The sequence below is a fragment of the Passer montanus genome, unplaced genomic scaffold (assembly GCF_014805655.1).
Source record: "Passer montanus isolate IOZ18808 unplaced genomic scaffold, ASM1480565v1 scaffold145, whole genome shotgun sequence".
Taxonomy (NCBI): domain Eukaryota; kingdom Metazoa; phylum Chordata; class Aves; order Passeriformes; family Passeridae; genus Passer; species Passer montanus.
Window position 1 is genome coordinate 370,415 of NW_024361496.1, and position 26,237 is coordinate 396,651.

At 54.7% G+C, this 26,237-nt stretch overlaps 2 protein-coding genes across 4 annotated transcripts; one reads left to right on the plus strand and one right to left on the minus strand.

Moving 5' to 3' along the window:
- EFTUD2 (elongation factor Tu GTP binding domain containing 2) lies at positions 1-21,688 on the minus strand. 3 transcript variants are annotated; one of them, XM_039700806.1, is made up of 28 exons: positions 21,674-21,688; positions 21,195-21,300; positions 20,478-20,643; positions 19,986-20,064; positions 17,881-17,956; positions 17,285-17,350; positions 16,998-17,033; positions 15,960-16,050; positions 15,037-15,119; positions 14,401-14,567; positions 13,275-13,399; positions 11,646-11,709; positions 11,201-11,291; positions 10,265-10,400; positions 9,849-9,976; positions 8,661-8,854; positions 8,415-8,526; positions 8,029-8,169; positions 7,481-7,582; positions 6,921-7,003; positions 5,250-5,336; positions 4,867-4,993; positions 4,339-4,426; positions 3,875-3,993; positions 3,385-3,479; positions 2,107-2,260; positions 1,101-1,208; positions 1-564 (listed from the first exon to the last, which is right to left on the minus strand). In XM_039700806.1, the coding sequence occupies exons 2-28, from the start codon at positions 21,297-21,299 to the stop codon at positions 469-471; spliced, it is 2,919 nt and encodes a 972-aa protein (XP_039556740.1). In that variant the 5' UTR covers position 21,300; positions 21,674-21,688; the 3' UTR covers positions 1-468. The 3 variants fall into 3 exon arrangements, with proteins under 3 accessions (XP_039556740.1, XP_039556739.1, XP_039556741.1); XM_039700805.1 differs by lacking the exon at positions 21,674-21,688 and adding an exon at positions 21,630-21,652; XM_039700807.1 differs by lacking the exon at positions 21,674-21,688 and adding an exon at positions 21,492-21,506.
- CCDC103 (coiled-coil domain containing 103) lies at positions 21,298-25,372 on the plus strand. The gene is made up of 4 exons (XM_039700881.1): positions 21,298-21,367; positions 21,677-22,136; positions 23,082-23,214; positions 24,812-25,372. The coding sequence occupies exons 1-4, from the start codon at positions 21,298-21,300 to the stop codon at positions 25,277-25,279; spliced, it is 1,131 nt and encodes a 376-aa protein (XP_039556815.1). The 3' UTR covers positions 25,280-25,372.
- The last annotated feature ends 865 nt before the right edge of the window (positions 25,373-26,237 follow it).

Genomic DNA, 26,237 nt, shown 5'->3' on the forward strand with positions numbered 1-26,237 from the left:
TGGAAGTTTGTACTAAACGTTTAAAAGGGTTCAAAAAAGGGGTACAGAAAGGTCAAAGCCACATTTCTCCTCCTGGGGAGGCTGGTAAAGCACTGCCCCCCCAGCTTGGCCCCTTTGTCAGCTGCCTGAAATGCTTGACACAGTGGAGGCCCAGTCCTCAGGAATCCACACTGACACTGCTCAGCTCTGTGAGCTGGAGGAGCCCATCCAAAAGGAAAACCTCCCTGGAGGCACCAGCAGCTGGAGACCAACAATACAAAATGGATCAGGGCTCTGGCTCTGGGCTGCTCCCCACATGGAAATGCCCACAATTGGTCCATGGAGACCCCTACAGCCATGGAAGTGACCTGAGGAGCAGCTCTCTGCCTGCCCTGAGCCTCAGGGAGCAGGGCAGGGCGAGCAGGGATGGGGAGGGACCAGCAGGTGCCAGCCAGGGCTCGGGTCAGCCCCCATGCCAGGGCAGCAGGGTTACATGGGGTAGTTGAGAACGACGTCCTGCTTGGCCAGTTCCAGCAACATGGGGTCATCGAAGAACTTGCTGATGCTCACGTCCTCACTCAGGCCCTGCAGGTAACACAAGGCCAGGGTTATTCCCCACACAGCCACTGCCCAGAGAGCCCACTGAAGAGACCTTGTGACCCACAGTAAGATACATTTTCTTATTTAGGCTCCAAAACAGGTGCTTCTCTGCAGCTTGAAAGCATCTAGCACTCCTCAGGAACCTGCAAACGTGGTTTCTGCTGCTGAGCACATCTGCCAGCTCACTGCCCCCCACAGGGGAGCTTGATTCCCTCTGCTCCTCTGCAGCCCCTCAGTCCAGCTCACTAAACCAGCACAGAAACCAGTTCCTGCTGTTTCTGCTGGACAAGGGGGCTACACCAGGCCACTGAAGGCTCAGAGGGGCACGGGATCCTGTTTTGGACTGGGGTCACTGATGGGACTGGCAGGATCTGACGGGCAGCACAGGGGAGGTCCTGGGGCACAAAGGCCATCAGAGCACTCTGGGAACACAGAGGGGATGTGGCACAGCCAAGGGACAACACTGCAACAGCTCAGCTGCTGGGACAGAGGCACAGCACAGGGATTTGCCCCAGACACACCTTCCTACGCCTGGTCTTGATCATGAACTCCCTGGCCAGGTGTGGGGCTGGCTGCGGCTCCAGCGGCCGGATGACGATGCTCTTGTCCAGGGGGTCCCCAGGCACAATCTGAAACACAGGGCCAGGCTGTGAGAGTGATGCTGGGGCTGCTTCAACCTCCTGGAGACACCAACTGCAACAGGAAACACCCCTGGGTCCCACAGACACTCCTCACCCCACCTGCTGTGCTGGCACACAAACCCATGTCGCTGCTGGTGACCATGCCTGTGAGAAGTCAATAATACAGAGCTGAGAACTCAATCCAAGGACATGTCCCTTCCCCAGGGAGTACTGCAAGACCCTATAACACCTCCTAACAGAACAACCCATGCAAGTCCTGTCAGGACAACCCCCTCCACAAACCAGGCAGGCTTATTGTTCCAGAGCTGAGCCTTGGGCTTTGACACATCAGCCTTAGGGCTCAGCCTGCAGCTGCTGCTCTCATGGAGCTGCACCCCAAAGCACTGTGCACCTCACAGCTGTGGCTCCCACAGGACCTGATCTGCCCCAGACACAGAAGTGGCCAGAGAAGATTATTTTGTCCCAAACTTTGTTTCCTACAGGTTTAAAACACCACCTCTGAGAGGCAAAGCTGAACAGATCAAACTTCCTATGGCAGATCAGTGAGTCTGAGCCTCACCCCAAGACTTCTGCTGTACAGAGAGACATGAAGTGGACCCAAAGAGGTTCCCTCCTCCCAGGGGGGATGTCCTCTCCCCAGGCACTGCAGGACCCTGACACTCAGCCAGCAGCAGCTTCCAGGGTTCCCTCCCCAGGACTGGGAGTGATGGGACTGGGAACAAAGCCCTGGCAGACAGGGAACAGCTGGTGCACAAAGCCTCCCCAAGATCCTCCGAGGATGCTCTGCAGAGCTTTCCTGCTCTGTTGGAGCTGTGGCACTGGGAGCACCTACCTGGTGCCTGATCCTACCTGTCCCTCTTCCCATCTCCCCAGGGCATGGACTCACCTGCCAGTGGTGGAAGACAGAGAGAGAGAAGGCTTGTCCCTGCGTGTGGGTCCTCAAGTCTGTCTCAAAGCCAAAGGAATCAATGGCTGGGATGAAGGCTTTGATGGTGTAGAGGGGAGAGCCTGGGATTGGAGCATCCTGGGTCACATGGCCTCTGCAAACATGCCAAAGGATTAGCATTCTTAGGGGTCACAGAATCATGGAAGGGACCTCAAATCTGGGTGAGAAGGGACCTCAAACCCCACCCCCTCTACCATGGGCAGGGACACCTTCCACTATCCCAGGTGTCTCCAAGCCCTGTCCAACCTGGCCTTGGACACTGCCAGGGATCCAGGGGCAGCCACAGCTGCTCTGGGTACCCTGTGCCAGGGCCTGCCCACCCTGCCAGGGAGGAATTTCTTCCCAATATCCCATCTAACCCCATTCTTTGGCAGTGGGAAGCCATTCCCCCTTGTCCTGGTGTGGCAGCAGCTCTCTGGCCACAGAGAGAAAGAGACAACTTTCCCAGGCATTGTTCTGGGAAAGGCTTGAGAAGATCAGAGAAAAGAAAGTTCTTATCTTAACTTGCTGCACTGGTATCATGAACATGTGGAATGTGTTATGGAGATTTGTTTACCAAAGAGTGGTTTCTTAATCAATCAATGGTGATGGTGTTTTAAGTAAAGGACCAATTAGGTTGAACTGCTTCAGTTCACCTGTAGTGAATTAGGGTATAAAAAAGCAATGGGTTTCTTAATAAAGAAAATTATCAGCCTGCTGTAATACATGGAGTCTATGTCAATCATTACCCAGCTGGGGACCCATTGTGCTGACATCCTCGCACTCCAGGCCCCTTTCCAGCTCTCTTGGAGCCCCTTTAGGCATTAGAAGGGGCTCTAAGGTTTCGCTGCAGCCTTTTCTTCTCCAGGTCGAACCACCCCAGATCTCCCAACCTGTTTTTACAGGGAAGTTGCTCCAATCCCCTGAGCATCTTCCCAGCCTTGTCTGGAGCCACTGAAGGAGGTCCAAGTCCTTCCTGTGCTCCAGGGCTGAGCACATCCCCAGTGCTTTGTACATTCTCCTCTCTGACACTCAGGAGCAACCAGGCACAACCCAAAGGCTGTGTGTGATCCTGAACATCCCTCCCCACACTGCTCAGGGCCAGGATCACTCAGGACGCTTCCAACTGTCACTTCCCAGAGATTCACCCTCTGCACCAGTGCCAGGAATTCTCCACCAGCCCAGATGCCAACGCTGCTGCTTTGCAAAGCCCCAGTGCTGGCAGCAGGAGCAGCTCACCTGCGCCGGGCCAGCACCGTGTACACGGCAGACACGCAGTCAGCAGGGGCCTGGACCTCCACGAAGTAGTAGGGCTCCATCAGGCGAGGGGTGGCCTGTGAGGGACAGGGACATGAGCACTGAGCCTCTTGCAGCACCAGCACAGCTCAACAGCACAGTCAAACTCCGTGCTTGATGAGATTACAGGGGTCCTGCTGCTCCATGGCTGCCCAAACCAACAGCACAAACACTGAAAGGACCTTTTCTCCCTCTGGGCACGAGTCACACGCCTCCCTCTCCCCCATGCCCACCCTTCCCAGCAAGCCCAGCAGCAGCAAGAAGGGGAGAGGAGCAGATGCACACCAGTTTCCATCCAGGCTGCAATGCAGGCCTGCAGGACTCGTGTGCCAGCCCACAAGGGCACTGCAGACACTGATGGGTGGATGAGTCAGAGTGCACCCACACCCCGGGCAGCCCCGTGGGGCTCAGCCCAGCACAGGCAAGGCCTCACCATAAGGAAGGCAGAGTACACCACCCTGCGGGCCGTGGGGATGATCTGCCCTCCACCCCTGTGCAAGGGCTCCTGAGCAATCACTGCATCCAGGATCTTGAACTTCACATTGCGGATCACTGCAGAGGGAGAAATGACAGCCAGTGACCCCAGGGGACGTCCTCTGCCAGCACCAACCACATCCCCAGATGCCCAAACCCCCAGAGCCACCAGCAGTTCTCCTAAATTTAATTCCAGCAGGGAATGCATCACCACATCATAACCCTGCATACCACAGAATCGAGGAGTGATTCAGGTTGGAAGGAGCCTTAAAGCTGATCTAGTCCAGCTCCTTGCCATGGGCAGGGATACCTTCCACCAGACCAGGCTGCTTCAAGCCTCTTCAGCCTGGAACACCTGAATGCTCAGAGATGGAAGAATTTTACCAATCTCACAGTCTCAATTTCCCCACAGGTCCCACTTACATTCATCACAGAGGGGCCCTTCCCTGGTCCCCCACTGGAAGCCCTGCACGATGCTGTCCTTCACTGAACCCAGCAGAGACTTGTCCACCTAGAGGCAGACAGACAGACAGCTTCAGAGACCACACCTCATCACAGCCAGTAACACCCAGTGTTTAAAAGCCAGTTTCCAAAAGAGCAGCAGTGTTCCCCTGTGCCCCCCATGTCCACCCCTCCCTCTCACAGCCCAAGAGCACCAGCACTGTGTAATTTCAAGAGCACTGTAAATTAGGAGTCCACATTTTGGGGATCCTGAAAGGCAAGGCCATTAGTTGCAAATTTTGGCAACTGGAGGACATTTGCCCAAACAGCAACACCTGAAAAATAACAGGTGACCTGGTAACCAGTGTAGGATCATTGTGGGGAAAGAGCAGCAGATCTGAGGCCAACAATGAGCACCCCAAAGGCACCAGGGCCTTGCTGAAAGTTCTGGGAGGAACCCCCTGGCACCATGGGACAAGGGTCTCACTGAAGAGTGCCCCCCCCCCTCACCTCTGAGGGCAGTGTGTCATCTACCAGGATGTTTGGGCCAGTAGCATCTGGCCCAAAGGCCCAGATGGAACGGGCAGCCAGCAAATCCCAGTCGTATTTGGTCTGGAAGAATTCACCCAGCTTCTTCCTGGTAGAGAGAAAGGGAAGAAGTTTTAGGAAACAAGAATCTGACCTGCACTCACAATGCATTTACAACCCTGTTCCCTTCAGGCACAAAACAGCCTCAGCCAGAGATGCTCACAGACTGGCTGGCAGGGAAACCAAACCAGGAACCCTGCCCAGAGGCTGTTGCCTGATACTGTGCACCCTGCAGATTCCAGCATTCCCTTTTCTCCCAGTTATTTACCTCCAGCTGCATTCCTGCCCTCCCAGATTGCTCATACCTGTTCCATGTTATCTGCACCACTTCATTCTCAATGTCCTCTGCTAATCCCTTCTCCAGGGGCTCAGCAATCATTGTGATCTTGTTCCTGAGGAGAGACAGTCACCATCAGCCACAGCGATGGAAATGGGACTAGCTGGGAACACTGCAGGGACTGGCAGCCCTGGAGGGGCTGGGATGTGTCCAGAGAAGGGCCTGAAGCACCAGGAGTGGCTGAGGAGCTGGGGAATCAGTCTGGAGAAAAGGAGGCTCAGGGGGGCCCTTCTGGCTCCCTACAGATCCCGGAAAGGAGGGAGCAGCCAGGGGTGGGGGTCAGACTCTGCTCCCACGGAACTAAGGACAGGGTGAGAGGAAGAAGCCTCAAGTTGAGCCAGAGGAGGTTTAGGTGAGATATTAGGGAAAATTTCTACACAGAAAAGGTTGTAAAGGCCTGGCACAGCTGCCCAGGGCAGTGTGGAGTCATCATCCCTGGAACTGTGCAAAAACCACGTGGATGTGGCACTTGTAGGTATGGTTTAGTGGTGAACATGATGGTGGTGCTGGGTTGACAGCTGGAGCTCATTTAGGGTCTTTTCCAACCTTAATAACTCCACCATTCTCTGACTGCACCAGCTTGGATGCAGTTGGGTTGATGAAGCCACCTCCATCCACTGCTGTTCCTGCATCCCTGTGCTCAGCTGCTGCTCCCCAAAGCCTGCTCAGCCCCAACGGAGACAGCTGAGGGACAGCACGGCTCCACCCTCCTGTCCCACATCCAGCCCCTGCCCAGGGCTGCAGGAGGGAGCCCATGGGCCAGGCAAGGTGTCTCTGGGAGCTGCATCTCACACACCAGATGCTGCCTCAGAGAACCCCCAATGCCTGAAACCTGCCCCTGCACAGGTCATCCCATGTGCCCAGAAGGTCAAAGCCTGACCTGAGACTGGGAACAACCTGCTCTGGTGGAAGCTGTTCCCACCCACAGGAGGGCTTGGAACTGGATGGTTTTTAAGGTTGCTTCCAACCGAAACCACCCTGTGATTCTGTGAAGAATGGAACCTCTCTGTTCCCAGAAATAAGGCTGCCAAACATGGCAGAGATTGTCTCAGAATAAAGGAAGGCAAGAAGAACCAGAAACCACAGGTGAACACAGGAGAGTCAACTTCAACACATCATGATGTCTCTGAAAATTCAGGTATGGCAACATCCTGTGCACACAGATCTCCCCCATGTTCCCTCCCAGGCCTCCCTCTTCCAATCACTGTGAGGTGCAGGAGGAGGGAGATGAGAGCAGCTGCAAGGCTCCAGGGCATCACCAGAACAAATCCAAGATTACATATGGATAAGAGAACACACAGCTCTTGCTCATGAAACTCTAGGGGGAATTACTGAAGGCAGTACTGGGCTCTTTGGCACCTGCTCCAGGATCCCAGAACACCTCTCAGAACTGCTGAGGTGTGACACTTAGGGAAAAAGGAGGATGTGGATCTGGCTTTGCTCCCTCCATTCTCAGAGCTCCTACACAGCACTTGGACATTCCTGGGACTCTGGTGTGTTCCTGAGGAGCTCAGGTCAATGGGAGATTGCTCACTCAGGCATGTGCCACTTGGGGGACAACAGCCAGAGGGAACAGCCCCCCTGGAGGGATGGACCCTCCCTCTGCCCCCTCCCATCCCAGCTCGTCCAGGACCCTTACTTCTTGTTGGGTGTCTCAGCAAAGCACTTCAGGGAGGATGTTTCCACCACTGTCTCACAGAATGTCACCACTGGATCAGCCACCTAAAAGAACAAAAGGTTTGTAAGGTTTTCAGTACTTTTTTGTTTGTAAAAAGACTGTTTGAAACCTCTGAGCACCTACAAGGAAAAACCGGTTCAACTGGCAGTGTTTTAATCAGGGTCATGTATGAAGCACTGAGGCTCTCAAATGAGACAGGAAAATTTAAATCAAATTCCAGGTATTAAAAATCCTGCTCAATTTATTTATTTGATGCTAGCCAGGCAATGGCTGAAGCACAGGGAAGGCTGGAACATGGAAAACTCCTCCCCAAGCCAATGTGCCACTCTCAGTCCCACTGGTGTGACAGTCAGGCTGTAAGAGGCCCTTTTACACCCTCACAGCCTTTCTTTACTTTTACAGGAACGTGACAAAATCCATGCTGTATGTTCAGGCAGGTTCTTTTTCTCATCCTTCTGAGAGAGGGGACCAAAACCCTGTCGAGGGTTTCCAGTGGGAAAATCCCTCTCCCACTCCCTCACCTTGATGTCGATCTCGGAGTACATCTTCCGCAGGTCGTGCATCACACAATCCAGGTACAGCTCTCCTGTTCCCAGGATCACATGTTCCCCAGACTCTTCCACCTGGAAGACAAGAGAGGGATACAGCTGGCAGTCCCCCTGCTCACAGCTCCTTCCTACTCAAGCCTGAGGAAGGATCAGCCTTAAATGCACTTGTTAAGAGTCAGAACACCCCAAGGAAAGCTCCCACAGCCTTTTCCAAGAGGAAGTGCTGCTGGGCTCTGCAGAAAGCTGCTTCCCTGGCACAGCAGGGTGTGTGGTTTTCTGCTGGATTTACACTTTTCTGCTATTTCTACATAATTTATAAGATCAACTGAAACAGCATGAAAAGACCCACAACGCACATAACAACCTGTGGTAAAAAACTGATTATTTTGAAGATGAGCCCAGAGGCTGCCCCCAGCACTGGATGGAAACAGCCACACACACACACACACACAGAATCACAGAACAGTTAAGGCTGGAAGGGATCTCTGGAAATCATCTAATCCAAGTGCCCCCAGCAGTACCTTAGTTGTAAGTGAGGGGTAGCTCTTGTTGACTTTGCGGAGACCATCCAACATTTTGGGGAGCTCTGAGGGGTTCACTGGCTCCACAGCTATTTTGATAACAGATGTGGTGTTGAACTTCAAGGGACGGAAGATCTGAGCCTGGAACCAGAGAGGACAAAGAGCTGAAACTGCACCCCTGCATGTCCTCAGGGTAATACACAGCCTGTGAAGCTGCTCTCTTTCCCTCAGTGGCTCTTGTGCCCTGGCACCACATCAGGCAGGCATTCTTTAGCCTCACCATGGCAGCAGACAGGGATTCTTTAACCCCACTAGAGGAGCTTTTGGGCTGCACCCCATCACCCTGCCTCCCTGGAAGGCTGAGCAATGCCAGCCAGGCCTGGTACCTCCTCATTGCCCCGAGGCTCTGTCACAGTCGCTGTCTTCACTATGGGCTGGTCCACGCCCTCAATCAGCACCCAGTTGCCAGCAGGAACTCTGTTCACCTCAATGTGATACCTGAAAGGCAGGAGAGCACCACTGCAGCCTCACCTTCCAGCACCTTCCTCCTCCCTCTCTCTGGCAGCTCTCCCTCCTTCCCAGTCCCTCACCAGGTAACTCCTCTCCCAAAAAATTGCCAGAGCTTTCTGTACCTTGCAACTGAGATCCAGAGGCGTCCAACAGTGCAGATCTGGGAATCCTCCTCATCTTCCAGGGTGTAGTTCTCCCCAAGGACCTTCACAGGCTGCCCAGCATGGATGGTGCCACTGAGCACCCTGCCAAAGGCGTGGAACTGGACACCATCATCAGTGCTGTACATCTTGGTTGTGTGACACATCAAGGGACCCTGCCCGTGACACAGAGACAGAAATGAGCTTCTTTCAAAACACAGTCAAGAAACAGTCACAGACCTGGCAGGACTGGACTTTGATGATCCCTGTGGATCTCTTTCAACTCAGAATATTCTATGATTTGTGGATAAAAGGGATAAATGGGCTGGAATTTAGAAATAATTGTTTTGATATGCCAAGTCCTTCAGTTCCTGCCACTGGAGGCCCCACATCTCCTTGCCCTGTATGGAAAGCCCTGGAATGACCATGGTGGATAGTTCTGGAGCTCCTGTAGAACAGCAAATGATGGCTGGGACAAAGCCATGAGGAAAAATGTCACCTGCTGGCCTGCAAACCTGCTCAGGGCAGAGCACCTGAGCTCCCCAAGATCACAGCTTCCAGTGCCACAAGGTCACTCCACACTGGTGATGCGGTGACAGTCACCACTGTGGAGTTTTATGTGGATAATCACAACTCATTAAAATAATTTTCTCTGCAGACATCAGAGCAAAAGTCACAGGCAAATTTCTCACTCAGCTGCCAGCGTTGGTGGCTCCAGACAACTCCAAATGACAGCTCAGTGCAAGCTGTTGGAGGAGGAAGGGTTGGGAGAGGAAAGGTGCTGACTAACTAACACAGGGTTATTTTTATCAGCACCAGGCAGTTTTTTAGAGTTTGGAGAGAGAATTAAACTTCAAGGAAAAGGGACAAAAAGACTGCAAAAGGACACAAAACCACCCTGCAGCTCCCACATGCTCTGGAGTCCTGACCTAGACCTGTTCTTCTCTGAACACACTGAAACAATTCCCTCTCTCCAGGGCTGCCCTGGCAGGCAGCTGAAGCTCCTTGGAGCGAAGAGATTTGTTCCAGCGTCGGATGAGAGGTTTCAGAGTGCTGCAAGTCAAATCTGTGCAGAGCTGGCTGGGAGGCAGCTGCCCTGGCAGGGCAGGGGGAGCAGAGCCTGCTGGCCTTGGTTCTGCACACTCAGAGCAAACACAGGAGTTTCCTTACGTCAGGGTCGCACTCGCTCATGGCCTCCCCCAGGTCGGAGTCCACGCCGCCGGTGTACGTGTGCTCAATTTTTGTCTTGGCCCCCACTTTTGGGGAGGGAATGTGCTGCACACACATGTCCACAAAGCCTGCAACAGGAACACTTGGTGAGGACACAGTTAACCAGCAAGGAGGAAAGAAATGGACTCCATAAACACAAGGCAAAGCCACAGTGACTGCAGCAGCCCCAGCAGCAGGGGAGAGGTGAGCGGTGTCTCAGGCTGTCCTGGGGACAAGTGATGTCATAGTTTAGATTTGGGAAACTGAGCAGGATCTGTGCAAGTTAGCACTCCCTGGTCAAAATATAACCCTCAACTCTTGGTGTGAGGTGCTGGGGATACAAGGAGCATTGGGAGGGGAAGATAAAGAGCTTGTACCTGTGAACTCCCCAAAGAACTTCTTGCAGACGAGCCGCAGCAGGGGCCGGATGTTCAGTTTCAACTCCTCTTTGGTCAGGTGGATGCCAAGCTCATCCAGAGTCCTGGGCAGGGTTGTGTCCACATCCCCCACCACCTGCAAGACAACAAGTCCCACTCCCAGGTTCACTGTGGGGGGTCTCAGTCAGTAACATCCCAGGGCAACATCAAACACCAGCCACAGGGAACCTGCACTGGGTTACAGCTCACCCAAGAGCCAGATGGGTCAAATCATAGAACTGTGGAATCATTAAGGCTGGAAAAGCTCTCTAAGATCATTCAGTCCAATTATTCCCCACCACTGCCAAGACCACCACCAAATCATGTTAGTCCCCAAGTGCCACATTTACATGGCTTTTAAATCCATCCAGGCACGGTGACTCCACCACTGCCCTGGGCAGCTGTGCCAGGACTGGACAACCCTTTGGGGGAAGAAATTTTTCCTAATCTCCAATCTAAACCTCCCCCTGCACAACCTGAGGCCATTTCTTCTCCTCCTGTCCCTGTTCCCTGGGAGCAGAGCCCAACCTCCCCCAGCTGTCCCATCCTGTCAGGGAGCTGTAGGAAGCAGGAAGGTCCCCCCAAGCCTCCTTTTCTCCAGGCTGAGCCCCCCAACTCCTCCTCATCCAACTTGAGCTCCAAGTCTTTGCTCCAAGTCCAAGCACTGTCACTTGGCTGCTACTAAAGCACACAAGGAAGAGCAAGGATTGCTCTATTCACTGCAAATACAGCACTGCACTTGCAGAAATAACGATTACTGTGCACCCCCAAAGCCACCCTGTGCAGATCCCACTGCAGAACAGGACAGGGCCAGAGCCAGTGCCCAGCCCCAGCTGCTCCTGCCTGGAGCAGGATCTTCAGGTCTCCCTTAGAGAGGGACAATGACCCGTGACAGACCTGAGCCAAGATCTTGTACAGGGGCTCCAGAATGAACTCCACGAAGCTGCGCTGGGAGCTGCTGGTCGGGGCCTTCTTGGTGAACTTGCGGCTGTTGGAGACCAGAGAGGTGAGCAGCAAGAACTGCAGCCTGCCAGCACCCCGCACAGCCTCTGCTCCTCCCAGCTGCTCCTCTCCTCCCTCCCAGCCCCTGCGAAGCTGGCAGGGACACATGGGTCAGGCTTACTCCAAATGAAGGCCAGAGGAGCCTCTCTGCTCCTCCTTGTGGGATTCAGGTGTGAATCCACATGGATTCACATTAGCCAGGAGGGCTGACTCAACCCTTCCCAAATTCCACACCACAGGATCAGAGGATCAGGAGTCACCTTGGGTCCACATTTTACAGGGGAAGGAGGGAAAAACCCAGGAATAAAACAACATTAAAACATTTAAACAGGGTTCTTACGTCTTCGGGTTGAAGTAGATGTCGCCCCAAAGCCGCTTTGCAAACTCCTGGTAATTGATGTCTCCTAAAGGAAAAAGCAAATGATAAAGCCTCTCAGATGTCACTGCTTTTTTCTTAGCTTAGATATCTTTACATTTTGGCTTTTAAAACAAGCCTGAGGATTCAATTTAATGAACTGATGCTGATGAGTGAATGCCTCGTCCCAATTCTGAGTGAAAGATTAAGCGCTGTCCTGGGGAGCCCAGGCAGAGATGAGCAGAAAGAGTCCAGTGGGGATGTCCCCAGCAGCCCAGGGACACTGCACTCACAGACTGACTTCCCAGGAACACTCCAGCTCCCTGCTAGCACAGGTCAGAGCTGAGGAGTGCTGCAGGAGGCCAGCCTCATCTGCTGCATTTCCAAACAGGAATCTGTGACTGCTGCTGTAGTGCCCAGTGCTGGCATGGCCTCCACCCCTGGGCCCTGCAGGCTCAGCACCAGCATTTTCTGCCCTGCTGAACATCTCCATCTTCCTCTTTCTCAGGGAGCACACAGCCAAACACCCAGCACTGAAGGTCCACTGCAGTGCTGGCTGTCATGGTGAATTTACAAATACCAGGACAGAATGAGAACCTACAGCAGGTTCCAAACAAGCTTTTGCTGGGGGCAGATGTGTGAGCACAAGGAATTGCCTGATGGCTGCAGTCTGGACACTGATGCTGCTCTAACTCCTGTCAGTGACATGTGGTGGCTGCACACACAATTCCTGGAGACCAGAATCCACTGTTCCCAGCTCCAAGCACTCACTCAGCTCCTGCCTTCCCCACCTGGTTGGCATCTCCTGCCAACTGTGCATCCTCAGCTCCCCGAGGAGGGGTCTCACCCCAGCAGGCTCTGAGTTAATGCTGACACTCAGGGAGCTCATTTATTGCTCCAAACTCTCAGGACACGTGACAGTCCTGACACCATCAGTCCCTGACCTCAACAACTTCATCCTCCCTCAGGCCAAGCTCTCTGCAAGAGCTGGCCCAGCTGCTTTACAACCTCCTTCTTCCCCTCCTCTCAGCTCCTACAGATCCCCAAATTCCCCAGTGGGGGACTTCAAAAACCTGGGCTGTGCAGCTGCTAATGCCAGCACGGAGCCCACTGCTACATGCAGCAGATTGCCTTGAGTGGGCACCTGGGGAGCAGAAAATTAAATCCAGGCCAGAAAAAGACAGTTTCTTAAAAAAGAAAGAGGGCAAGAGTGCAAAACCTTGTGGGCAAAGCTTGTGCCCAGCTGCAGCTGAGTCTTGGACTTTTGGGAAAAGGCAGGAAGAGCTTAACTGCTTCGCTCCTGAGCTGCTGACAGGGAGGCAAAGCACAACACACACACACCTGCCTTCATCTGCTTGTTATTTCTGCTCAGGGTATGAAAAAAATCTTGGCTTCTGACTCACAAAACATTTATCAGGAGAAAATCTCTTGCTAAAACTGTGTTTCTGCTTTTTAACCCCCAAGGTTCAGCTCTGCAGCACCACTCAACTGTCAGCAATTCCAGAACACAAACACTGGCCATGTGCAGGGGAAGCTGAATGGCTTAGAAAACCCCCACAAGAAAGGTTGGGAAATGAGATGTTGAAGTGCACCAGGTTTCTGGCTAATCCTCACCATATGTGTCTGCATAAATCTTTGCAAAAGACCCCAGTGTGAAGCAGATGCTGTACTGAGAGCTGGAGAAGCACACGTTCCCCAGAAGGGGAGACAGCACGAGGTTCTCATCGGTGGAATACATGCTGAGAGGAGAAAAATAAAATCAAATCAATGTTATGAACCAAAGAAGACACTTCAGCCCACTTCCCACACCCTACAGCAGTGACAGGCAAGGAGCCTGCATTGCCAAAAAGCATCTTTAAACAGGCTGCAGCTTGCTTGCCATCAGAATCTCAGGGTCAGGAACATTTTCTGCCTATAAATTTCAAGCATTAATGCAAAGATTTAAAGATCCTAGAACTAAAAAGTTACCAGCACAAATACTTCAGATTTTTTTATCTGAGATAACTTTTCTTCTTCTAAAAAAGCAGCCAAGTTGGTCAACCAAGTAAGGGAAAAGATTATACAGGGATATAATTTAACCCAAACAGGTTTAATGAGCTCACAGCCATGCTAGGCAGGATGAATTATCCTGCTCCAGCTGCCTGATGCCAGCACACACTGAGCAGAGACATGCCAGGGAGCTTGTGTGCAAACACACACACTTGAAGGGCAGAATGCTGTTAAAAAATCCCTGGATGCAGAAGAACCCACAGAAATGTCTAAGATGTCCCTCCCTTTCCTGGGCAGGGCTGGCAAGGAGACTGGACTGTGTCAGCATCATAATCCTTGTCCAGGAGCTGAGACAGTAAATCCCCTTTTAGTTTTGTAGCAAGTATTTAGGAGCTTTGAGACATCTCAACCTCCAATTTGGGATACAACCTGGATCATTTCACTGTATTTGAGACATCTGGGAGCACAAATTCCCTGCTCTGGTCAGATGTCCACTTTCTCTACTTTTTAATGGAGGAAAAATGAAATGGGGCAGGGGAAATGAAATCCCTGGAGTTTGCCAGGAAGAGCCAATCCTCCTTAATTCAATGTATCAGCTGAGATGAACTCCCAGTGGTTCTTCCTGGCCCATTTTCTATGACTCAACACATCCAGAGACAAACTGATGAGTTTTCAGGCACGTGCAGGGCTCACAGAGAGCCCTGGGACAGGGACAGCAGCACTACCAATGCAGTACCCCAAGCAGCCTCACCTGATCAGACCATTAACTTCATCTACAATGTGTCTGAGCTTGTAGTAAGCATCTGTGGGGGGCAGTTTCAGCTCCAGGATGAGTCTGTCAATCTTGTTGATGCACACAGTCACTGCCAGCCTCTCCTGCACGGCGTGCTTGATCAGCCTCTCTGTGTTCAGCATCACCTGCAGGGAGAAGCGAGCTCAGAGCCCCAGGAAAGCCTCCCCAAAATGCTATCTGGGGCGTGAGGGGCAACCAGTGACCCTTACTCTGCTGCCAGGCTGCAGAAAAGCCCAAGCTCAGCAATCAGCTAATTCTCCTGAAATTCAGAAATAGGTGCTAACCCAACCAAATCCCTTGAATCCAAGCCTATGGACATGTCTGATATAAATAACCTGCTCAGTTTTAGGTATCATGGGGATGGAGATGCACACAAGTCAGACAATCAGCCTGCAGGCCACAGCATCACATCAGTCTGGACACAGCAGCCACAGGCCTGGCTGCCTGTTCAGATGGAAAACACTCTCACTTCCCCAGCTGTCCTCCAAAAGCCCTTCACCCCAGAAAGCTGAACCCATCCCAGGCCTCCATGCCAGGGCAGCAGCACAGAGTCCAGAGGGAGGGATGTGAGCCCCAGGAGCAGGTGGCACTCACCCCCTCGGCCGCGTCGATGAAGAGCACGACGCCGTCCGAGATGCGCAGGCCGGCTGTCACCTCGTCAGAGAAATTCACGTGACCTTCAAAACCACACCAAGGGGGGCAGTGAGAAGCACTGAGAGCCCTGGTGCAGCAGCAGTAGCAGCACACAGGGTGGGAAGCCAAGGGCTCTGCAGATTCCTCTGGTTGCTGGTACCCAGAGAGGCAGAAGGAGATGGTTCCTCCTCAGATGGGGACCTGGGAGCAGCTGCCAGAGCTCCCCATGGGCATTTAGCCTCAGCTCTAATGCTGTATTTTGAGAATGTACACAACTTGTTTGACAGGCATCCTTCCTCACATTTGTGACTGTTTTTCTCACAGCTCTGTGCAAGCACTTCAGGAAAAGGAGGAAGATTTCTTCTCAAAGACAACAGATGTCTCTCCCCCCAGCCTCCTCCTGCGCTCTAACCTCCCTGAGCTGCAGCTCAGCAGATGTGTCCCAAGACCCTCTTCCCTGAAGTTTCTTACAAGTTGATCTGTGATTATGTTCCCTCCACAGAAGCCTGTCAGAGGCCTGAGGAACTTGCTGAGTCTAACTGTGAGGCATTTGAGCAAAGCAGGGTCCCCCTGCACATGGCAATACCTGGGAAAGAAAATTCTACCTGTGCTGCTTGAGAAACACCTCTTCAGCATCACCAGCCCTCAACAGGCCAGCTAATCACAGACACGAGCCTGACTTGTCCCTGCCCATGGCAGGGGGTTGGAACTCAATGGACTTTAAGGTCCCTTCACCCCAAACCATCCTGGGTCAGTACTGCTGGAAGTGACTTCACAGGAATGAACTCAGCTGAAGGCTCAGGACTAGGCTGGAGTGAGCTATAAAAAGTACAAAACACAGCTAAGTGCTTCCCACAGCAGGATTTTCAGGACTGCACAATCACCTGGAGTGTCAATGATGTTGAAGAGGAAAGATTTTCCTTTGGTGTCCGGCAGAACAATTGTCACTGGGGTGCTCTTGATCCCCACCCCCCTCTGAAACACAGGAAACCAGGATTACAGGTTAAAAAAAAATAAACAAAAGGATCACTCTGTACAGAAACACACAGGGATCAGCACGTACAGACATAGAAGATGATCAAGAAAAGAATCAGAAAGACAGAAAGAAGAAAACACTCATCCTGGAAGAGAGCTAAACAAAAGGATCACCCTGTACAGAAACACAAGGATCACCACGTACAGACATAAAATAAGATCAAGAAAAAAAATCAGAAAGATGGAAAGAAGAAAACACTCATCCTGGAAGAGAGCCATAACCTCAGATCACCACAGCACCCAGCCCTGCTCTCCCATCTGTACTGGTCACACTGGTGAGCCACCACTGCACCCTCCACACCTGATCTCAGCTGAGGAGGTACTACAGGCAACACCTGAGACACAATGTGGGTGTTTGTTTGTGCTTTCACCCTCTGCTGCCACCAAGTTACGCCTCAAAGCACAAGATTTGATCACACAGAGTATAAAGTATAAACACTGAGAGGAGAAAAAAAAATACTTCAAAGGATTGTTCTGGTCATGACACAAAATAACATTCCCACTCATGCCCAACCACATGGAGTCAGAGCTAAGGAAAACAAGCAGAAATGTATTTATTTTGAAAAAAAATTTTTTCTCTTCTACCACTACCACAAATCCCCTCCTCCTTTTTCTCTCAAAGAAAGTAAAAATTATCCCCAGACTGGGGTGACTCTGCTGTAGATTTAACATTAAACAAGTTATAAAATCATACATGAAGATGAGGGAAGGAAGTTGGATCAGGAATCTTCCTGAAGCAAACAAGAGGAGCAGATTGTTTTATTGATAAAGAAAATAACCAAAATGTGGAAGGCACAAAAAGGCATTAAAATGGACAAGGAAACTGCCTACAACAACTGTGAGTAAAGCATGAGACAACTGGATAAAATCACTACAAGACCACTCACCTCCTGCTCTGTGAACAATATATCAGTGTAGCAGAGCTGCAAAGGCAAAACAAAAATCAGAGTCTCACATTTTGGTACCAGACACTCAGTTTGAAGCAGGACACGATAACTCTGGCACATCACTAAGGTGACAAGTAAGGGACAGAAGCAGAACTAGGACTGAGCTCTGGCTTCCCAATCCTACATTCCAGCCACTGAAGCACCCTGTCCCCATGCACAGTCCCCCTCCTCAGGGTGCAGAAGCCACCCCGTGTCCCCAGGGTGGGAGTGCCCAGCAGCTCACTCACGTCCTGGTCGTCGCGCTTCCGGATCTCCGGGTGCGTCTGCTCGATCAGGCAGTCAACAAAACACGTCTGGAAGAGAGCACAGAAAGGAGCTGCCTCCTTCAGACACACACAAACACAGCCCCATCCCTCCAGCAGCAGCACAGCACGCTGAGCAGGGTATTGTAAAACCTACAAATTCAACCCACAAAAATATCTACACATTTCACAGGGAAACCTGGTGCCAGGACAAGGGGGAATGGCCTCAAGCTGGAGGGCAGGGTTAAGGGGGATAGTGGGAAGGAATTCCTCTCTGTGAGGGTGGGCAGGCCCTGGCACAGGGTGCCCAGAGCAGCTGTGGCTGCCTCTGGATCCCTGGCAGTGCCCAAGGCCAGGCTGGATGGGGCTGGAGCAGCCTGGGACAGTGGGAGGTGTCCCTGCCATGGCAGGGCTGGCACTGGATGGGCTTTAGGGTCCCTTCCAAGCCAATCCATCCTTGGATTCTGTAAATAAGTGCATGAGCAGGAGGAGCAGAAGGTGCTGCTGCAGAGAACCAGGGCCAGGAGGGCTGGCAGAGCAGGTCACCACCCCCAGCCCTGCCTTGTGGACATGGAGAGCACCTTGCCGTGGTGCAGGTGCCCACACAGAGTCACGTTCCGGATCAGCTCCGAGTTGTCCATCAGATCTGCCAGGAAACTGCAGGAACAAAACACAAAAGGCTGTTGGAGGCTTCTGCTGTGTCTAAGAAAAGTAGGTGCTGCTTTTCAGCTACACTTTCAATCCAAGGTGCCCCCTGAATCTTTGCCAAACTTTTATCCTGGCAGTGCCCTGCGGAGGAAGAATCCCACTTTCCAGATGGGGAGGACAAGAGAGTTGGAGTCCCAGACAGATGGCAGTGGGTGGGAGGATACAGAGCTGGTAAAGCTGCCAGCAATTGAATATTATTGAATATTTTTCTTCTCTTCTAGTCAGTACTGGAGCAAAAATCACATCCATGGACTCAGATGATGAAGCACTTCCACTGAAACCATGGCAGGCAGTCAGGTAAATGGTGGTGCTGGATAACAAGCACCCCATGGAGCTCTGAAAGGGGCTCCACACACCATTAATTCTGATTTTCAAGCCTTAAAACAGTGACATTCCAGGGACTCAAGGAATTCAGTCTTTTTCAAATTAGCAGCTGAGCTGGGTAATGATGAGCTGGTCACTTCTGGATGGATGCTGGCCAAAACATAATTGAGATCCTAAATTACCACCCCTAAAAAATAATGGGAGGCTATAAAACATGCAGTCACTGCCAGAGGCCTGCAGAGAATAAGTGCTGTCAAATAATTTCCTTTTTAAACAAATTAAATTTTCACTGATGCAATAGACTTCTTAATGTAAAACATTTTGATTAAGAGCTAAAAAATATAGCAATCAATACTAACCCAGATTAGAACCTTCCTAATTGGTCTGAAAATAAGGCTAAATGGGAAATCAATACCAAGCTTGCAGGTTTCTGGCTACATCCCACAAGGAATTCCTTGTGGCCCATCCTAACCATTTATACCAACAACTAGGAGAAAAATGAATTAATTACAAATGGAAGGAGCAGAGCACACAGGGATCAGGGTGGACAATGCAGAGCCCAGGTCAGGGACTGAGCCAAAGCAAGGGCTGAGAAAAGCCAGCCCCAGCAGCTCCTGGGCTCTGCTCCAGCTCTGCTGAACCCTGCAGGCACTGAGCACAGCCCTGGGCAGCTGAGGGAGCCCTGAGTGAACCCCAGCTCCAGGAACACCCTGTCCCTCTGCAGGCACTGCCCAGCCCCAGGGCACTGCTGTCAGCCACAGCTGCCCCTGCAGGGGAACACTTAAACTGGGAAAGCCTGACAGGCCACAAAGTGTGAGTGGAGAGATGAGCCCAAGGAGAGAGACCCCCACAGCTCCACCTGCTCATCCCAGAGAGAGACAGCACACACACACTGCAGGTACAGGCTCACAGACCCCCTGCCCACCACAATGCTCACACCAACATCAGGCTTCTACCAGGAAAAGCCCAGGATGGTTTTTATTCCACAGAAAACTCGTTTGAAATACTACATCTCCAATTTTAAATTAATTTGGAATTTTTTCCAGGTTTTCTCCCAGCCCTGGTGTCCAAGAAGCTGCTTTGGCACACAAGGAACAGACCCACCCAGAACAGCTGCAATGTCCTGCTGACTGCACAGCACTCTGCACCCACCCAGCAGCAAAAAAATTAATTCCCAATGGAAACTGGAATAGATGGGACCTCATCTGAGACTGGGATCAACCCAGAATGTCCCAATATCATGTGTGCTACACACTGACCATGTGGATATTGAACAGGGTGCCCAGAGCAGCTGGGGCTGCTCCACCCCTGGCAGTGCCCAAGGCCAGGCTGGACACTGGGCTGGGAGCAAACTGGGACAGTGGGAGGTGTCCCTGCCCTGGCAGGGCTGGCACTGGGTGGGTTTTAAGGTCCCTTGCAACCCAAATCATTGCAAGAAGGTTTCCTGAGCCACAAGCTGTTGCTATGGAGCTTGACCTCAGCCCCTGAGGTGAGATTCCCTTTTGTGTCCATCCCCACCCTGTGCCCATGTTCCCTGGGGAGGGAAATGTCTGTGGAAGTGTCCTGCACGTCTCTTGTTCTGGGTTCAGAAGCTGGGAGCTGGCTGCTCTGAGGTCAGTGGCAGCCCCAGCCGTGCCCCCAGCCCCACACTCACTCCATCTCGTAGACAGTGACTGGCAGGGTCTGCTCCATCAGGGAGAACTTCTTGGTTTTCACAGGTTTGATAATGGGCTCTGCAACAAGAGACACAACAACAAACTGTTCCCAGAGCCCTGGACAAGCAGGGTCAGGAATGGCCCCAGGATGAGGACTGGAGCTGACAACCCCTCAGTTTCCTGGCTGACAGATTCTCCCAGCTGTTTGTCAAGGCTGCAGGAGATGGTCACTGAACCATTCCAGCACACAGGGATCAAAGGAGATCAGTTAAATACATTTACTTCTGCCTCAAATAGCTCTCCCACCTCTGCTGATTCCTGTTCTTCCAAAGATACCCTTGTTTGGGTTTGCAAAGACCACAAGTGCCCAAATCTGCAGAGTTCCTGGGGCTATGAGGGGGCTCCAAAGGGGCAGGGCAGAAGGGAATCCTATTCCCCCTTCCCAAGGATCCATGGAGAGCCTTCCCCCCCTCCAGCCCCTCCCCACTGACCAGTGAGTGGCTGTGTGTCCTCCTCCTGCACGATGGTCTCCACCTCAGGCCCATAGACCTCCTCAGCTGTGGGGTAGTACTTCTTGTCCTCGTGCAGCACCACCTCCATGCCGGGGTGCTCCTCGTCGTGCTCGCCCATGTCGTCATCATCATCATCATCCTCCAGCTGCAACCAAGGCTCGCCCTGAGCTGCTGTGGAGCCCCCAGGGGCCAGGCCTGGGGTGCCCCCCGAGGCAGGGCCCCCCAGTGCAGCCCCAGCACCCACGGGGTGCCCTGGCAGCAGCTCCTGGAGGAGCAGCACCCCTGGACTTGCAGGGACCCCCCACAGCCCAAGGCAAGAACCACCCCTGGTAACACAAGCCCACCCACAGGCCAGCAGGGCAGGGCAGGGGCTCCCCAATCCCCCCTGGGGCAGCCCCCTGCTCCCCCTGTGGCCGTGGGGTCTGGCTCTGCCTCCCCAGAGGGGATCCAGCTCCCTGCAGCAGCCTCAGCTCCCCCCTGAGGGGCTCAGACCCACCAGGGGCTGACACCAAACCCAGCCCAGCCCAGGAGCTCTGGCTCCCCCCACCATTCCAGCCAGACCTCTCTCTCTACGCCAGGAAGGGATTTTGGGAGTTCCTTGAACAGCAGCCCCACCCGGAGCTCTCAGGCCCCGCGGGGGGCAGGAGCAGCCCGGGCCGGCTCGGGACCAGCCCCGGGCTCGCTGCCCCTCCTCACCTCGTCCAGGTCTTTGGCCTCCCGGCCCAGCTCGTCGTCGTCATCGTCCGAGTCCAGCTCGGGCCCGATGTAGTTCCCAAACTCATCGTACAGGTCGGTGTCCATGCTGGGGGCGGGGAGAGGGTCGGGGGGGGCAGAGACCGGGGCCGTGACAGAACCCCCTCGGGGCCCCTGTCACCGGGGCCCCAGCCCCAAGCCCCGGCCCTGCCCGAAGTCCCAGCCCCGGCCCCGCTCTCCCTCACCAGCCCCGGACCCAGCTCCAGCCCCTGCCCCGGTCCCAGCCCCGCTCTCCCTCACCAGCCCCAGTCCCGGTCCCGGTCCCGATCCCGGTTCCCGCTCTCCCTCACCTGCCCTTGCCCCTGCCCCAGCCCCGGTCCCAGCCCCAGTTCCCGCTCTCCCTCCCCGGTCCCGATCCCGGTTCCCGCTCTCTCTCACCCGCCCCAGCCCCGGTCCCGGTCCCGGTTCTCTCTCTCCCTCACCAGCCCCAGCCCCGGTCCCGGCCCCGGTCCCGGTTCTCGGGTCCGTCACCGGCGGCGCTGTCGCGACAGAGGCGCGGCCGCGGGGCCGGCGCTGTGCCGGGGCTGGGGCTTCGCACACGGGAGAGGGTCCCGGCTGCCACCCGCGGGCGCGGCCCTGGGCTGCCGCAGCGGGGGCACAGGGCGGGACTGTCGCGATAAGGTCGGGGCTGTCGGGCCCGCCCGGCCGCGCTGCCGTGCCACAGGCGCGTCCTCCAGGCAGGGCTGCTCGACAGGAGGGTCGCTGTGCCCCCAGGCCGGCCCCGCGTCTCCCGGGGATGGAGCCGGGCCTGGATCCGGCCGGGGCGCTGCCGGTGCTGGAGCGGGAGCTGCGGGCGGCGCTGGCCGAGGACGAGCGGCGGCAGCGGGAGGGCGAGGCCAAGCTGCGGGCGCTGCGCCAGGGCGTCCCCGACTACGGGCAGTTCAGGTCCGGGGCTCGGGGAGCGGCCCGAGGGAGCCGGAACGCGCCCGGGGGCTCGGGGAGCCCTCGGGGTGCGATGGGCGAGCGGCAGCAGCCTCCCTCGGGTGCCCGAACAGCCCCGAGGGCAGAGCCCGCTCTGAGGTTTGTCCCAGAGCTCCTCAGGTGGCCCCGTGTGGGCTCAGGTCTGTCCCTGCTCCGAGGCCGGTCCCTGAGGTGGCCCGGCTGTAGCCAGCAGTGGGGTGGCACTGTCCCCTCCCCGGGACACTGTCCCCTCCTCCCAGTCCCACCCCGTCTCTCCCCCCTCCCCAGGCCGTGCGGGGAGTGCAGAGCAGAGGGTGACTGTCCCCTGTGTCCCCTGTGTCCCCTGGCTGTCCCCGGGACACTGTCCCCTCCTCCCAGTCCCACCCCGTCTCTCCCCCTCCCCAGGCCGTGCAGGGAGTGCAGAGCAGAGGGTGACTGTGCCCTGTGTCCCCTGTGTCCCATGGCCCTTGCCAGCCTGTCCCCGGTGTGTCCCTGCTGTGTCCAGGGGCTCTGGGCTGCCAGGGCTGTCCCACGGGGCAGGGTTGGGCATTCCCAGTGCCCTCCAATCCCCAGGATCCATCTGGGGGCTCCCTGTCCTTTGCCATCCAGGATCCACGGGCAGATCCAGGACTTTGATTCTCTGGTGGGACATCCTGGGACCAGCTCAGATTCCCCTCATGGGTTCATGGCTGCCCCGTTCCCCATGCCCCCTCATCCCTGAGGGGAGGAAAACACCTTCAAGTGGCTTCTTCCCCAGATACCTTGATGGGATTCCCGAGGGATTTCAGGCTGGTTTGTCCTTGTGCTGGTCAGGGCCTGCTCCTCCAGCCCCTCTGGGTGCCCCAAAGTCAGAAACTGGCCCAGAGCAGCAGCTTGGAGCCTCCAAGTGTTTCCTCCTGCCACGTGTCCCTCCTGTCCCTGTCCCTCTAGGGAGATTGTGCTGGCTTCTCACCTGAAGCCTCTGGAGAAGAAGGACAGGCTGGGACAGAGGAGGAACGTGCTGTGGAATCCCTGTGCAGCCCCAGCTGAGGCAGCACCTGCCTGCGCTGTGGAGATCCCACAGGTGAGGGAGAGGCTGGAAGTGGCTCAGGAAGCACCTGGCTGTCAACTGCAATGCAGGAGTCACTCAGGACTGTGGTGTGAGCCAGCCCTCCTGGCCCCTGGAATGTCAGGGTTTGGATCAGGCTGGGCCCCTTCAGGAGGAGTCTGCTCCCTCCCTGTGGTACCCAGAGCTCCCAGTGGGACTCGGGAGCAGCCTGGGAGCTGTCCCTCCTGGCTGGGAGCAGCTGCAGCCTGCCCAGAGCCAGGGCTGAGCTCCAGGCTCCTCCCTGGAGCAGCCTCTGGCTGCAGGCATTCCCTGAGCACAGGGAAGTGCCCGTGGTTTGATGGCCATGGAGGAGAGCTGGGCTGGGTTCATCCTGCCCAGCCTGATGAGCTCCCTGGTCCCTGAGCAGGGGGGAACAGGGACAGGACATTTTCTGTCCCTGTTTGTGCTTGGGGTCACCTCCTGGCCCTGCCCTGGCTCTGTCCATGCTGGGGTGTCCTGGTCACTGGATGTTTCCCATGGATGTTCCCATGATAAGGCAGTTCCATGGAGTGCCTTATAAACAGTCTCAAGGGCTGTTTATGGTGCTGGGTTTCACTGACCTCTGTTTATTTTTGCATCTCTCCTGAGGAGGGCTGTGTTTGCTTGGACTGAGCAATGCTCTCCCCAAGCAAATCCTGCTCCTGGCCCCATCAGCACCAGGCTCAGATCTCCAGAGCTTCTCCAGCTGTGCCCAGCCCCAGCTGATGTCACTTTGCTTTGTTCCCTGGCTGTAGAAAAGCTGCACCTCTGTCTCCTCCCTCAACCTGTGTGACCCAGCAGGGCTGGCTCAGCAGTTCATTAGAGCTGGCATAAAATGGGATTTCCTTTACCTGGGAATGGAGCTCAGCTCTCAGCCTCTGCTCTGCCACATGCCCACCAGTGCCAGGTGGTACCAGACAGGGCACCTGCACATTTGCTGGGGTTTGCATCTCCCACCTTTTCTCTGCCACTCTCTGGTTTTTCCTCTCTGTGCTCAGAGTGTTCTGATCTCCATGAGATCCTTTCCCAGGCAGTGCTGGTGGATCCAGGCTGGGCAGAGTCTGACTCTGCTTGGGGCTGGGGTCACTCCACAGCCCTCTGTGTTCACACTGGTGTCACAGCCCATCCACACTTCCCTTCCCCCCTGGAATTCCCAGGTTCCTCAGGGTTGAAGGCACCTACCATTTCCTTGTTTTCCCTTTGTTCCCCTGGATTTTCCTGGTTCCTCAGGGTTGAAGACACCTGCCATTTCCTTGCCTTCCCCTTTTCCCCCAGGAATTCCCAGATTTCTCAGGGTTAAAGGCACCTACCATTTCCTTGCCTTCCCCTTTTCCCCTGGTGTTCCCTGGTTTCTCAGGGTTGAAGGCACCTGCCATTTCCCTGCCTTCCCCTTTCCCCCTGGAATTCCCAGATTTCTCAGGGTTAAAGGCTCCTGCCATTTCCCTGCCTTCCCCTTTTCCCCCTCAGCAGCTCCTTGTGCTGCCAAAGCCCCTGGTCAAAACATCTCAGCTGTCCATGGGCTGATTGGGGTGAGGGGATCAAAGTTTTCAAGTGGGACCAAAACAAAAGGAGCTGAGTGTCCCTTTCTCCCCAGGAGCTGGATCAGCTGCCTGGCACCGCGGCGGAATTTCACCGACGCTGGCGCAGATGCTTGAAAAGTGGGACAGAGAAATACCAGCTGCTGCTGGAGCTCGGAGGGGAGGCCCTGGGCAGGATCTTCCAGGCTGATGTGGGCTTTGGCCTGCTGGGGGAGTTCCTGGCAGTGCTGGCAGAGAACATCCATCCTGGAGACAGAGCTGCCGTCCTGCAGATCCTGCAGAGCCTGGCGGGCACCAAGCGCTTCGGGCTCAACGTGGCTCTCCTGAGCCAGGCGGAGAAGCAGAGCAGCCAGGAGTTGTTCAGGAAGCTGCAGGGCAGGGATTGGCAGGCTGCTGGCCAGCCTGGCTGCCTGGGCAGCTGCGAGGCAGGGAGGGAAGCCCATCCCATGGAGACCCACCTGGAAAAGGGAACTGAGGAGGAGAGGATGGTGGTGGAGCTGATGAAGTGTTACCAGGTCAGCTGAGGGAGCAGGAGCACCAGGGTTGAGCAGAAACCTCAGAGCTGGACTTGGGCATCAGCCAGGGCACAAGCTGTGCACAATAAAGTTTAACTCCCAGGCTGTGGTGCTGTGGTCTCTGAGCAGGGCGCCCTCACAGATGGGTATGGGAGAGTCTCTTGGATAAGGAGAGGTTCAAGGGAAAGAAAACAGGGTGGTGGTTTTGGAGGAGAAACCCAGACCCAGATAGTCCCTTTCCTCTCCCACCCCAGTCCACAGTTACTGAGGGGTTCTAGGAGATGTAATTGATGGCAGTGACAATTCAGGTCGATTTTTCCCCCTAACCCAGTGCAGCAAATGGCAGAGTCACCCCTGCAGACTGGAAGCACCTGCTCCCACCTGCCCTGGAGAAACCACCAGGCACCTGATGGCAGGTCCAGGTTCATCCCCGAGGCCTGGTGTGGGAATATTGACCTTTGTGGCACCCCTTGAGGGGACACATGTGTCCCTGCACGCTGCTGTGGTGCTTTTCCTCCTGCCTTTGCACACCTGACAACAGCTGAGCACTGGAGACCTCAGCAAAAGAAGGTCCTGGAGCTGCCCAAGATCAGGATGGAGGATTCTGGTGCCAGAACAGCCCCAGCACAAGAGTCACAGCTCTGGTGGGAGCAGGCACGCTGCTTGAGTGGTGCCAAGGCTCAGGGTGAGGAGGGCAGGGCTGGGAGCAGCCTGCTGCATGCCCAGCTCGTGGGAAAGGCAAAATCCCTGGGGACTGGTGGGAAGGCTCAGGAGAAACGCAGTGGAGCAGAGATTGTGGGAATGGTGACAGGATGGGGCTGTGAGACCCACTGGGGCCCTTTCCAGGTCAGCCAGGTCACAGTGTGAGCTGAGCTGCTGAGAGCTGAGCTGAGGGGGCAGGTGGGGTCCAGGAAACATGAGCTTCATCATCATCTTCATCCTCACCCACCTGGGCATCCAGGCAGGG

Bases quoted from the DNA above. Each gene is read 5' to 3' on its own strand.
- CCDC103 (XM_039700881.1), top strand. From the start codon at position 21,298: ATGCTGGGGGCGGGGAGAGGGTCGGGGGGGGCAGAGACCGGGGCCGTG. The intron at 22,137-23,081 runs GTCCGGGGCTCG...CTGTCCCTCTAG, and splicing joins CCCGACTACGGGCAGTTCAG to GGAGATTGTGCTGGCTTCTC. The intron at 23,215-24,811 runs GTGAGGGAGAGG...CTTTCTCCCCAG, and splicing joins GCGCTGTGGAGATCCCACAG to GAGCTGGATCAGCTGCCTGG.
- EFTUD2 (XM_039700806.1), bottom strand. From the start codon at position 21,299: ATGGACACCGACCTGTACGATGAGTTTGGGAACTACATCGGGCCCGAG. The intron at 16,051-16,997 runs GTGAGTGGTCTT...CCTGTGTTTCAG, and splicing joins TATTGTTCACAGAGCAGGAG to AGGGGGGTGGGGATCAAGAG. The intron at 7,004-7,480 runs GTGAGGGAGTGG...TTGTTCTTTTAG, and splicing joins ACTCCGAGATCGACATCAAG to GTGGCTGATCCAGTGGTGAC.